The following is a 12760-nucleotide window of genomic DNA, read 5'->3' on the forward strand; positions in this document are numbered from 1 at the left end:
CATATAGACTTCTATAACTTACAGGCCAGGAGGGGGGCTAGGAACCTGACACTACAGTCTGATGGTTACTTTCTCTGCAGCATCAATTATGTACAAACACTGCCTTAGTGATCCCTTCCACTCCCAGTATACAGTACAACACAACCTACCCCTTACACTGCTTCACCTCAGGGAGCTCATCTCCCTCCCATAGGTAGAAAAAAGACACATCTCTTAATGATACAAATCAGCTTTAACTGTCAAAGATAAATCAACAAAACACAATGGAGACCAGCCTATAAGTGAGAGGGGAAGCAACTGATGGGGGTAAAACAAGCCAATCAGCACAGCATCCCTGAACAGACACCACACACCTGTTTTCTGCTGAGGAAACACTAGCCGGTGTGCTGGAAGTTTCTTTGAGAAACCTCGAGCTCCATGGCTACAAACATTCAAGAGTTCAAGACATACTGGATTAGTCCTTAGCGCTCATCTTGTGTATCAGGTAATAGATTTGGTGTTTTGTGGTTTAACGTCCACACCAGAATGCTGCCTGTGACCTCTTCTGAACACAGGAGAAGCAGCCTGGTGTGCTGGCTGATGCTACGAGTACAAAGACTTCTTCCAAAAACATCACAAAATACTTTACATTAAAAATAATTCCAACATTGGCATCTTGATTGTTACTTTAATCTTATCAAAACATTAAAAGCCAAGCAAAATATCAATTCAATTTTATTCTAATTATTTGTAGCAAAAAAATTAAAACATGTACATTCTACAAAAGGTTTCACACTCTAAAACAGCGTTGGTCATAGCTTCCTCCTGCGTGTGACTGGCTTGGGCAGGATGGAGTCCAGGATGCGTTTGTAGCGGAGGTTCATACGGAGGGGCGGGGCCTCCTCTGCTGTCCGCGGGGCTTTGGGGAGGGGCGGGGCTGGGCTGGGCAGGGGGGACATGACATCAGCTACAGCTGGAGGAGGAGAAGCTGCTCTGCTCCTGGAGGAGAGAGAGGGGAAAGGAGGAGGAGGGAGAAGAGGGCAGGAGAGATACCTGTTAGCCAACACCATCCACTATTAACAAACACCATCCCCCCCCGGTCGTACTTGGTGAGTCTCTTCCTGCTGCCCCTGGGAACAGTCTTGCCGTCAGCCTCGCATCCTGCCTCGCTCTGATCCTGAGGAGACCAAAACACCACTTACAGCTGTTCCATTGATATACTCATATCAGGGTGTAGTGGGGTCAGGGTGTGGTTTGAGGTCAGAGTAAGGGTTAGAGGTCAGGGTGTGACTCAGCAGAACTCACCCGAGTGGCTCGTCTGGTACGTGAGGAGGGAGGAGCCTGAGAGGGGGGAGGAGCCTCAGAGGGGGGAGGAGCCTCAGCCGTCCTTGGAGGCCCTACTCTCCTTCCTGTCACACAGGGGGATTACAGGAAGGAGAGTTTACATTTAGCAGACGCTCTTATCCAGAGCGACTTACAGTAAGTACAGGGACATTCCCCCCCGAGGCAAGTAGGGTGAAGTGCCTTGCCCAAGGACACAACGTCATTTGGCACAGCCGGGAATCGGTAACCTTCAGATTACTGGCACGATCGCCCTAACCGCTCAGCCACCTGACTCCAGTTTAACATAGTGCCTGTTGTAACTGTTGTTCGTGTATGTGTGTTGGGTGTGTGTGTCCCTACCTCTGGTAGTCCTCCGAGGGGGGGGGGTCACTAGCTGGGCTCCCCTGGTCTGACCCGGGGGCTGTGGGGGACCCCGCCCTGGTTTTCCTGGTGCTGCGTGGAGCAGGGAGAACAGACTCCTCCCCCTCCTGCTCCCCTCCTCCCCTGGTTTTCCTGGTGCTGCGGGTCGTCCTGGGGGAGGTCTTGTGAGGGGCGCGGCGTTTAGCCGGGGTGGGGGTGCAGCTGTCGGCCTCCACCCCTGGAGGGGCAGGGGGGAGGGTCGAGGCTGGGGGGCGGGGCGTAGCAGGGGGGCGGCCCCTCCTGCGTGTGCTGGGGGGGGCAAGGGGGGTGTTTCTGCTCGTCACGGAGGCCCTGGTGCGTGCAGGTGTGGAGGGAGCCAGGGTGGTTTCATCTGGGAGGGACTTCACCCCAGCCTCCACCTGCCCCTCGGCGCTCTCCACCTGGGCGCTCTCCACCTGGGCGCTCTCCACCTGGGCGCTCTCCACCTGGGCGCTCTCCACCTGGGCGCTCTCCACCTGGGCGCTCTCCACCTGGGCGCTCTCCACCTGGGCGCTCTCCACCTGGGCGCTCTCCACCTGGGCGCTCTCCACCTGGGCGCTCTCCACCTCTCTGTGCTCCTGAGGCTCTCCACCAACGGCTGTCTGGACCAGTTCTGGGTCCTGCTTGACCTCCGCAGGTTCAGGGCTGAGACCGAGGCTGGGGTCAGGGCTGAGACCGAGGCTGGGGTCAGGGCTGAGACCGAGGCTGGGGTCAGGGCTGGGACCGAGGCTGGGGTCAGGGCTGGGACCGAGGCTGGGGTCGGGGCTGGTCTCTGCTGGGCCAGAGGACAGGAGGTCTGACTGGAGCTCAGCTTCAGTGAAGTTCATCTCTCCACATGAGGTCATTTCCTCCTGCATGGGCTTCTCCTCCTCCGGAGCTGCAGGAGTAGGAGGGGGAGGGGGGGGTTCTGTATGCTCACACAGGCCAGAGGCAGCCTCAGAAGCTGGCCTGGTCTGTGAGGCCTCTGCTGCCTCAGAGTACACGTTGGCCTCTGCTGCCTCAGAGTACACGTTGGCCTCTGCTGCCTCAGAGTACACGTTGGCCTCTGCTGCCTCAGAGTACACGTTGGGGTTTGTTTCTGTCGCAGCCTCAGTCCGTCCCACACCCACATTCACAACTGCATCCACGGTAACCACAGCCTCGATTCCATCTGCCTCCATTGCAGCAGTGGCTGCCTCCTCTCCCACTCCCTCTACCTCTCCCTCTATCCCTGCCTCTCTCACTGCCTCTCTCTCCACCTCTGCCTCACCCACTCCCTCTGCTTCTCCCTCTATCCCTGCCTCTCTCTCCACCTCTGCCTCACCCACTCCCTCTTTATCTACCTCTCCCTCTATCCCTGCCTCAGTCTCCACCTCTGCCTCACCCACTCCCTCTGCTTCTCCCTCTCCCTCTATCCCTGCCTTTCCCACTGCCTCCGTCTCCATCTCTGCCTCACCCACTCCCTCTTCATCTGCCTCTCTCACTGCCTCAGTCTCCACCTCTGCCTCACCCACTCCCTCTGCTTCTGCTTCTCCCTCTCCATCTACCTCTCCTTCTATCCCTGCCTCTCTCACTGCCTCCGTCTCCACCACTGCCTCTGCTTCTTCACAGACATCTTCCATCCTCTCCAGGGTGACCATGTCTGTCTCTTGACCCTCCAGGGGCTTCTCGATCTCCTCCGTGCCAAGGAATAGGACTTCAGGCTGGGCCACAGCCTCTGCCGCGTGGCTGGGCTCCACACCGGTCTCCAGGGGTAGCGTGTCTGCATCCGGGTCCACATCCTCATCCTCATCCTCAAGCATCAGGGAGAAGCCCTGAGCTCCGGGGGTGGGTGCCTCTGGCTCGACCCCATGAACCAGGGTGGTGAGCACTGTCTGGGCCTGGTGGATCAGGGCCTGCCCCGGATCCTCCACCAGCTCCAGGGGCACCAGGAGGGTGGAGGAGGACTTCAGCTGGGTGTAGCAGGCGGACCCTCTCTCCTCCTCAGCTCCTCCTGTGCCCAGCCTCACGATGAAAACCTCCTCCTCCTGCTGCTGGGAGGTACACAGAGACACATCAACTACTGAGCCTGCACCAAGTCTTCATAACATAACAGGCTGGCTATTACGAGCAGCTAACTAGAGCTAACTAGCATCTACTAGCAGCTAAACGCAGCTAAGTAGAAGCTAACTAGCATCGAGTAATAGCCATCCTGCGGTTAACTGAGCAAATCGAGAATGACCAAACCACAAAAATGTCCTTACTTTTAGGCCTGCCTCGGATGTGACCAATGAGAGCACAGCGGCATCCTGCTCTGATAGGTCAGGAGGGTAACGAGGGGCAGGTCGTTCCCTGAACAGCCTGGAGTTTGGACCCCAGTTTCCCGCCACCTCCTCAATGATCTCCACTTCGCTGCCAGAATCATCCTCCTCCTCTTCCTCTTCTTCCGGAGCGTCCGACCCCCCCTCCTCTTCCTCCTCCTCCTCCTCCTCCTCCTCAGAGGAAGGGCTGGAGAGGTCCTCACTGTCGTTCAGACTGACCACAGCTGCAGAGACACCAGTGCAAGTTGTTAGCGCTCCAGAAGGACCTTAAAACCAAACCCCTAAAACCCAACCCTAACTCAACCCCAGACTCACACTGGGAGTCTGTCCCCGTGTGGCCCGAGGAGACGGATGTCTGGGTGGTCAGGGCCTGGGGAGGCTCGGGCACCGGTTCCTCTCCCTCACCGGACGCAGGGTCACTGAGGAGTGGGAGAGAAGGTAAGAAAGGTGTTTGGGTTCTGTTCTGTTCACAGGAACATTCATGACCATCAGGGAGTGTGTGAGAATACCTGTTGATGGAGGTCCAGCTGTCCTCGTGGATGCCAGAGCGGGTGAGAGACAAGTCATCACCAAACAGATGACGCTCCACAAAGTCTGAAAGACCTGGGGGAGAGAGAGAGATCATCCACCATCACCTGTTCATGTATTTTGCTTGTTGATTATTCATCTAATGTGGCCAGGCTGCACACTGAGAAACACTGCACTAGGCTCCTCCCACCTCCTTGGGACCCTTGGTCCCTAGGGCAGAGTAGCAGGACTGTGTACGTAGAAACCCACTGGCTTTCACTGGATCTTAGAATGTAATCACACAAGCCAGGTGGAACCCTCACCTGAGGTCTCCATCAGATCCTCTGGAGGAGACGTCTGCTCCTGCTGCATGTCCTCCTCCTCCACCTTCTCCTGCTGCTCCACAACCTCCTCCTTCTGGTCCTCTTCCTCCACCACCTTCTCCTCCTCCTCCTCCTTCTGTATGTCCTCTTCCTCCTGGTCCTCCTCCTCCACCACCTTCTCCTGCTGCTCCACAACCTCCTCCTTCACCACCACCTTCTCCTCCTTCTGTATGTCCTCTTCCACCACCACCACCTTCTCCTCCTCCACCACCTTCTGCATGTCCTCTTCCTCCACCTTCTCATCCTCTTGGTCCTCCACCTTCTCATCCTCCTCCACCACCACCTTCTGCATGTCCTCCTCATCCACCTTCTCATCCTCTTGGTCCTCCACCTTCTCATCCTCCTCCACCACCACCTTCTGCATGTCCTCCTCATCCACCTTCTCATCCTCTTGGTCCTCCACTTTCTCATCCTCCTCCACCACCACCTTCTCCTCCAACACCACAACCTCCTCCTTCTGGTCCTCCTCCTCCACCTCCTCTATATTCTCCTCCTCCTGCTCTGTGGTCTCCTCCACTGGTTCCTCACCGCTGACCACCTCACACACTTCCTGGTGACCTTTAGGCCCCTCGACCACTTCCAGGTCAGGAGGCTGTTCTACTTCCTGTTGGGTAATGGGCTCCTCCTCCTTTTCTACCACTTGGTCTTCCTGTTCTAAGCGAACCTCCATCTTCACTTCCTCTTCAGGAAGCCGCTCTGCTGTCACTTCCTGTCCCACCGACTCAACTTCCTGCCCATCAGCCTGCTCCTGTTCCAAAGATGGGAGAACGCTTTGCTGTTTGGCTGCTGCGGGCCCTTCTTCCTGGAGGGGCAGCACTTCCTGTGCCTCTGTGTCCCTCTGGGATCCTTGCATCACTTCCTGTTTGGTCACTTCCTGGATGTCGTCCTGTAGAAGTCCCTCCCCCTCCAGGTCCTCGGGGGGGAGGGCGTCGTGGAACTCCAAGGTGGTGTCGGCTGATTGGACGGACGCCACACTCATGTCTAGGCCCAAGCTGAGTCTCCCTGGCAACGGTGTTCGCAAGAGCCCCGACAACACCGTGTCCACGGCAACCTCCTGGATTGAGGATCCGCTCTCTGACTCAAGGCGCTCCAACTCCCTCTCTGTTGCCACCTGTAGGTCAAGGGAAGAATGACACGCAACTTGACACAGGAACACAGATATGACACATATTACAGATATACTGATATTATAGTGCGTGTCAACAAATACAGGAAAAACTTAAAGGGGTCATTTATTGCAAAACCAAGTTTACCTTGTCATAGTTGAATAACGACAGTTCAGTTTGGTAAAATGGACATACACTGAACCTAAAAGTCTATTGACACCTCTTTCCTATGCAAATCTCACAATTTGAAACTGCTGCTGTAAAACAGGCGGTTTCAAAAAATTCAGGGTGGCTCCACCCTATTTGGCTCTGGTCTGTACCTTTGTCACGCCCCAATCTCAGGGTTCGCGTAGATCTCAGACACTAGTTTAGCTGTGCGCTGCTCTGAGTACTTCCAAGGGAATTACAAAGGAGAAAGTTTTTCAAGGATATTGAGTGTTCCAGGCTGTACAGGGATTGCTGACACTTTTCATAGTCTTCCCAAGGAACCAAACCCTCGACGGGCATGGCTGATGTTTGTTTATACCATAAGCTAAAAGATCCCTGTGCAGTTCGACCCTCAATTACACATTTGCTCAAACCATTTCACAGAGGACAGTTTTGAAAACTTGGGACAACGTAAAGCAGAATTTGCTATGAAGCTGTTGCTGAAGAGGTGCTGTTCCGAACTTATGTTCATCACATACGCAAGCTGTAGTATGATTTTGTCACTAAGTTATTAGCAATGCTAACGTATCCTGTATCTAACATAGGTAGAATGTGTGATGATTTAGATTATTGGCAATGGGGCTAATGCGTTATTTAATGTTCCTGACTGTTTCATTCGAATAAATAACCGGTGTTATTATGTAAATCTACAATTCACGATGCATGTATGTCCAGATCTTTGTCAGGTTATTTTTTATGTAATTTTTCAGAAAGATGGCTAGAGCTAACTGAAGCTGAGTTGAATCACGATAGTTTGTTTGCTAAGCTGTAAAGTTACCCCCCTAAATCAATCCTGTTTGCTTCAACAACAGAAGTGGAAACAACTAACGTTATCATTTCAAATGATATCTAGTCAATCTGTTGAAAAGTGAGTGCTGTTGGCCGTGTCGCGTCTTTGCTGCGCAGCTTCACTCGTTGTAAACCAACCAATCAGCGTGCAGCTGATCTAAATATTCATGAGCATACCATAAAAAGGGAGAAAACCGCTCGTTTTATTCCAGGGCTATTTCACAGGATGCATTAGGGCGCATAGAAGAGCACCCGGGCCATTTTCAGCCCATCCAATGTTACATACCCTATTCGGAGACCTTAAGGAACAGTGTGAAATACCCTATAAAATCAGTAAATGACCCCTTAAAAAAAAAGGAGGTGCACTGACCCCGTTTCTCCAGCAGTTGGAGTCTGGGTGGGGGAGCTGGGCCTCCTCTATGAAGGTGATGCGGCTCTCCTTGGGGCGTGGCGGGGGGGTGAGGGAGCGGGCGGGGGAGGCGGAGGGGGAGGCCACGGGGGTGGGGCGCAGGCTGGAGCGGAGGATGGACTGGGGGGTGAAGGAAGAAAACACAGGACCCGACGCAGCCAGCGCCCGCGCTCGCTGAGAAGCACACACGCACACACAGGTAAGACACACCTCTCTCCACCCCTCCCTCCACCCCTCCCTCCACCCATCCCTCCTCACCTTGACCACCTGTGGGGTCTGCAGCAGGGAGAGTTCGGGGGCCTTGGTGGCACTCCTAGGAGGGCCCCAGCTCCTCTTGGGGGGGGTGAGCAGGGGGGCCGAGGAGAAGGGGGGCACTACCACATCCAGGAGCCTGGGTGGGAGAGAGGGTGGAGTTAGCGTTTGGTCCAGTATCTGCCTGGACTCTGAACTGATCAACCAGCTCATTCTTAGAGTCGGGTGGGCTACATTAGTGTTGAGCTACAGGCAGGTAGCTGCAGGAGCTGGGGACCCCTGGTCTAGTCCATAAGGAGCTAAAAACACTTTCATTCCTTCGTTAATAGTTTACGGCAAGACTTTACATTCATGTTACATTAACTACACCTGCCATGCACCGTAATGCATCCCGTTAGCCAAAGCTGGGTCCATGTCTGTGTTCATGAACACGTTACGTCTGCTAACTTGTGGTGAAAATCTGATATAAACTATGGGGGCCACAGGTACACTGACATGTCCTCAAGAGTAGTTCCTGGGTGGGACACATTCAAAGCTGTGCTGTAACACAGACAAGGTTAACCTCACCTGGACTTCCTCCTTGCTGCCATGGTGATGGGAGTGCCCAGGAAGGGGTCTGGGCGGTCAGGGGGCAGCAGGGGGGAGGGAGACTGGAGCCCGATTGTGGTTGGGCTAGGGAGCAGGACAAGGGTTTAATACACACACACAAACTTGACTGTGTGAGGGGGAAGAGCTGGGGGAAGAGCTGGGGGGGGGGTCTCACCTTCTGAGGGAGGAGGTGGGGGGGGGAGTCTCACCTTTTGAGGAGGGAGGTGTCACCTTCTGAGGGGGGAGGTTGGGGGGGGGGGGGGGGGTCTCACCTTCTGAGGGGGGAAGTGGGGGGGAGGGGCTCCTTGCCCACCCACACCTCTCCGATCTTGGTCAGCACGTCACTGATGAACCCTGCCCTCGTCAGAACCTTCTCACTGGCCAAGCGCCTGGGGACACTGGAGAGAGGCTGTGGTCGAGAGACTGAGGAGCAGGGTGAGGAGGAGAGGAGCAGGGCGAGGAGGAGAGGAGCAGGGCGAGGAGGAGAGGAGCAGGGCGAGGAGGAGAGGAGCAGGGCGAGGAGGAGAGGAGCAGGGCGAGGAGGAGAGGAGCAGGGCGAGGAGGTGAGGAGCAGGGCGAGGAGGTGAGGAGCAGGGCGAGGAGGTGAGGAGCAGGGCGAGGAGGTGAGGAGCAGGGCGAGGAGGTGAGAGGGAAGAAGAGGAGAGAGAGGGATGGGTAGATAGACAGTTACATTCAGTCTCATTATAACGTCTTGTTAACCAGTATCATCATCCAGAGCTCTTTACAAGTGCTGACTACACCAGGGCCCTATACACAGTAGAGAAGTACTGACATACTCCCACACACTTTCACCCTCCCCCACAGACACACACCTTCCCCCCACAGACACACCTCTCCCTCCCTCCCCCCCCCCCCCCCCCCCACAGACACACCTTTCCCCCCCCCACACAGACACACCTTCCCCCCCCCACACAGACACACAGTCTCTCTCCCCCACACCCACCATGTGTGAGGAGTGTGGAGGGGTGCTGGTAGGGCCTGCTTCTCTCCATGGCCAGCCTGCGCTGGGCCCGGGGCAGGACCTTGCCGTACATATCCAGGATGGAATTCCTGGTGCTGGAGCGCTCCTTCACTCTGGAATCTCTCTCGCTCTGGACAGAACAACAGCAGCTCACACCCTCACTAGGACACACTGGGGGAGTGTGTGGGGGTGTGTTTGGGTGTGTGTGTGAGAGACAGACACAGAGAGAGAGATAGAGAGACAGAGAGAGCTTACCACCATGTTGGTCCTGAGGCTGTGGTTGAGCTGTAGAGCAGCAGTATAGTTGGACTGCTGGAGGTAGTGAACCAGGAGCAGCTCTCTGTTCTGGAGCCCCCCCCCACTCTGCAGGAAGGTCTCCAGACATTCCTGACATACACACATAAACAGTCGCCCCAATTGATGTTAGTGTGTAGCCAGGGTTACAGTGTGTATCCATGGTTACAGTGTGTATCCAGGGCAACGCCCCCTACCTGCTCCCGGAGGCGTAGCGGCAGGCGTAGTAGCAGGGTCATTAGACCCAGGTCCTGACAGCCCAGGAACACAGCACACAGCAGCTCCTCCACCCTCTCACACACACCCTGCTGCCTCACCAGGGCCAGCGCCTCCACCACACACCTGGGGAAGGGACACATGGGGAAATGTTTTAATGACAAACACACACACACACACACACCCTAACCCATACCTCCCCTCCCTACCTGTTGTGCAGCAGCACGGCGATGCAGAGTGGGGCGTGCTGTGGCGCGGCCAGCAGGGGGCGTGTGGCTTGCAGGTAGCGCAGAGCCAGCACCGCCTGGCCCTGGCAGAGCAGGGCCTGCAGCACCCAGCCGTGGTGCCAGTCCCACGGGGCCGGCAGGGAGGACGGGTGGAGGAGCAGCTCCAGGGAGTTCTGACGGGGCCAAGAGCACGGGTTAGGGGTCTGTGTGTGTGCGCACCAGGTGTGTGTGTGTGTACCTGGCGTGTGTGTACCTGGTAGTCGTGGTGGTCCAGCAGCCAGAGGCCCTGCACCAGCTTCACCAGTCTGACAGGGAGGGAGAAGGCGGTGGGGAAGGACTCCACACATGCTGCACTCTTACTGGGGAAAGTGTACATGACATCCAGCAGCAGGTAGATGACCTGGGGACTGTTATGGAACATACACAGGCTGGAGGGTCTAGTAGTCATGTGTACGTATGTTCCCAGTGTGTCCATCCCCAGCAGCATTATGAAGGATCATTACTAGGATCAGCAGGGCTGAGCTACAGGAAGGATACCAGGGCATGTTTAGCCGTCTCCTCAACATCCTCCAGCAGGTACACGTCCAGCAGCGCCTGGCAACCAGAGACGGGGAGAGACAGAGAATCAACGTGGGTTTCTCATGACCTCATGTTTCCCTCCCAGCTGTTGGTTCTAAAGCTCACATGCAGGGTTGGGGGCGGGTACAGTCCAGTCCCGCCCTTGTCCCGCCTCCACAGGTCGGCCACGCGCTCGCCACACTGGCCCACCAGCCCGTCAATCATCAGGCCGTCAGAGCCTTTCCCCCTGCAGGACCAACCATGACAACAGTGAACAGGCAACACCGTCATAGCGACCATCCAAGCACCACACACTCAAGAATGAGCTACACATTTGTGATCTTTGATTTCCTTCCTGTACTGGCTACAGGCTCACTTCTATAATTTTGGATAAAAGCTGTTGTAACTACAGCGCTGTAACTACAGTAGAAGTGTGGAGCTGACTGACCTGCGGAGGCCCTGGAGCTCCTCCCTGCGGAGGGTGTAGTAGCCCCTGATTGCAGAGTACCTGTAGAGGGGCCTGGAGATCGGAACAGAGTCCTCATCTGGAGGGAGGAGAAGCACAGCCGCTCAGACAGCAGACAGGTGGAGGAGGAGGTGCAGAGGGCAGGAGGAGGTGCAGAGGGCAGGATGAGGTGTAGGAGGAGGTGCAGAGGGCAGGAGGAGGTGCAGAGGGCAGGAGGAGGTGCAGAGGGCAGGAGGAGGTGCAGAGGGCAGGAGGTGTGTTCCGTACCGGAGCCCTCGGGCAGGAGTCCGGTCCTGCAGAACCAGAGCAGCACCTTGGCGTACTGGGAGATGAGAGCAGACACCATGCTCTTATTCAGCAGGCCCTGCCGCCCTGCACACGCAGGACAGGAACACATATGGAGGGAATGAGATATGGATGCAAAATTGTATGTACCTGTGTGTGTGTACATGTGCCTGTGTGCGTACCTGTGTGTGTGTGTGTGTGTATGTGTACCTGTGTGTGTGAGCGTCTGGGCCTCCTTCAGCAGGCAGCGGAGGATGATGCTGAGGTTGCCCAGCAACCTCTGGCTGTGCTGGAGATGCTGCAGGATCTGGGGGTCTGTGAAGTTGGAGGAGCTGTCGAAAAGAGGAGCACCTGGACACACACAAAATACATTAAACTGTCTGGAAAGGGTTCCTCCACTTGTAACAATGCATAGAGCAAGAGAGACACACAATAGGGTTAGGGTCAGAGACCCACAGTAGGGTTAGGGTCAGAGAGACCTACAGGAGGGTCAGAGAGACCTACAGGAGGGTCAGAGAGACCTACAGGAGGGTCAGAGAGACCTACAGGAGGGTAAAGAGACCTACAGGAGGGTCAGAGAGACCTACAGGAGGGTCAGAGAGACCTACAGCAGGGTCAGAGAGACCTACAGTAGGGTAAAGAGACCTACAGGAGGTGTCCAGGTCCTGCTTGGTGTGGACCACCTTGTTCCAGGTCCACTCCAGGATGTAGCGTAGAGACACAACACAGCCTGGAGCATCTGCAGAACACACAGCTCTTACTACACACAGCTCTTACCACACACACACACACACACACACACACACACACACACACACACACACACACACACACACACACACACACACACACACACACACACACACACACACACACACACACACACACACACACACACACACACACACACACACACACACACACACACACACACACACACACACACACACACACACACACACACACACACACACACACACACACACACACACACACACACACACACACACACACACACACACACACACACACACACACACACACACACACACACACACACACACACACGGCGGGGGGGTATCAGTATGCCTGTGTGTGTGTGCTGTCAGGCTGTGTGTGTGTGTGTGTGTGTGTGTGCTCACCCTCGGTGGTCCACTGCCTGATGCAGCCTGTGATGAGGCTGAGAGAGCTGGTCTCCACCGCTGTGCTCAGCACCGCATCTAACTGCTCCTCCTGCACACACACACACACACAGAGACAGGCTGGAGGGTGTGTGTGCACCTGAGACAGGCTGGAGTGTGTGTGTGTGTGTGTGTGTGTGTACCTGAGACAGGCTGGAGGGTGTGTGTGTGTGTGTGTGTACCTGAGACAGGCTGGAGGGTGTGTGTGTGTGTGTACCTGAGACAGGCTGGAGGGCTGGAGGGCTGCCAGGCGTGAGGACACTAGACCAGACAAGAGGCAGCGAGAGTAGCAGGAAGATATCACCTCACTGGACACCAGAGACACCTTCT

General features: G+C 55.7%; 1 protein-coding gene across 1 annotated transcript in view; it reads right to left on the reverse strand.

Annotated features, from left to right (window-relative positions):
• Positions 1 to 213: 213 nt before the first annotated feature.
• ahctf1 (AT hook containing transcription factor 1) overlaps positions 214 to 12760 on the reverse strand; it is an 18875-nt gene continuing 6328 nt past the window's right edge. The window contains 30 exon segments of the mRNA XM_067260925.1: positions 214 to 978; positions 1086 to 1156; positions 1285 to 1388; positions 1663 to 1831; positions 1833 to 2081; positions 2238 to 3023; positions 3228 to 3713; positions 3924 to 4204; positions 4296 to 4399; positions 4490 to 4583; positions 4811 to 4908; positions 4942 to 5063; positions 5178 to 5981; positions 7343 to 7555; positions 7640 to 7772; positions 8201 to 8305; positions 8494 to 8644; positions 9186 to 9333; positions 9459 to 9590; positions 9695 to 9839; positions 9923 to 10113; positions 10194 to 10340; positions 10478 to 10534; positions 10625 to 10745; positions 10947 to 11043; positions 11232 to 11336; positions 11460 to 11600; positions 11899 to 11988; positions 12392 to 12482; positions 12648 to 12760. The exon segment at positions 12648 to 12760 is cut by the window's right edge and continues 16 nt beyond it. Of these exon segments, the coding sequence (XP_067117026.1) occupies positions 792 to 978; positions 1086 to 1156; positions 1285 to 1388; positions 1663 to 1831; positions 1833 to 2081; positions 2238 to 3023; positions 3228 to 3713; positions 3924 to 4204; positions 4296 to 4399; positions 4490 to 4583; positions 4811 to 4908; positions 4942 to 5063; positions 5178 to 5981; positions 7343 to 7555; positions 7640 to 7772; positions 8201 to 8305; positions 8494 to 8644; positions 9186 to 9333; positions 9459 to 9590; positions 9695 to 9839; positions 9923 to 10113; positions 10194 to 10340; positions 10478 to 10534; positions 10625 to 10745; positions 10947 to 11043; positions 11232 to 11336; positions 11460 to 11600; positions 11899 to 11988; positions 12392 to 12482; positions 12648 to 12760 (5735 nt within the window). The 3' untranslated portion in view covers positions 214 to 791.

The sequence above is a fragment of the Osmerus mordax genome, chromosome 22, assembly GCF_038355195.1.
Source record: "Osmerus mordax isolate fOsmMor3 chromosome 22, fOsmMor3.pri, whole genome shotgun sequence".
NCBI lineage: Eukaryota > Metazoa > Chordata > Actinopteri > Osmeriformes > Osmeridae > Osmerus > Osmerus mordax.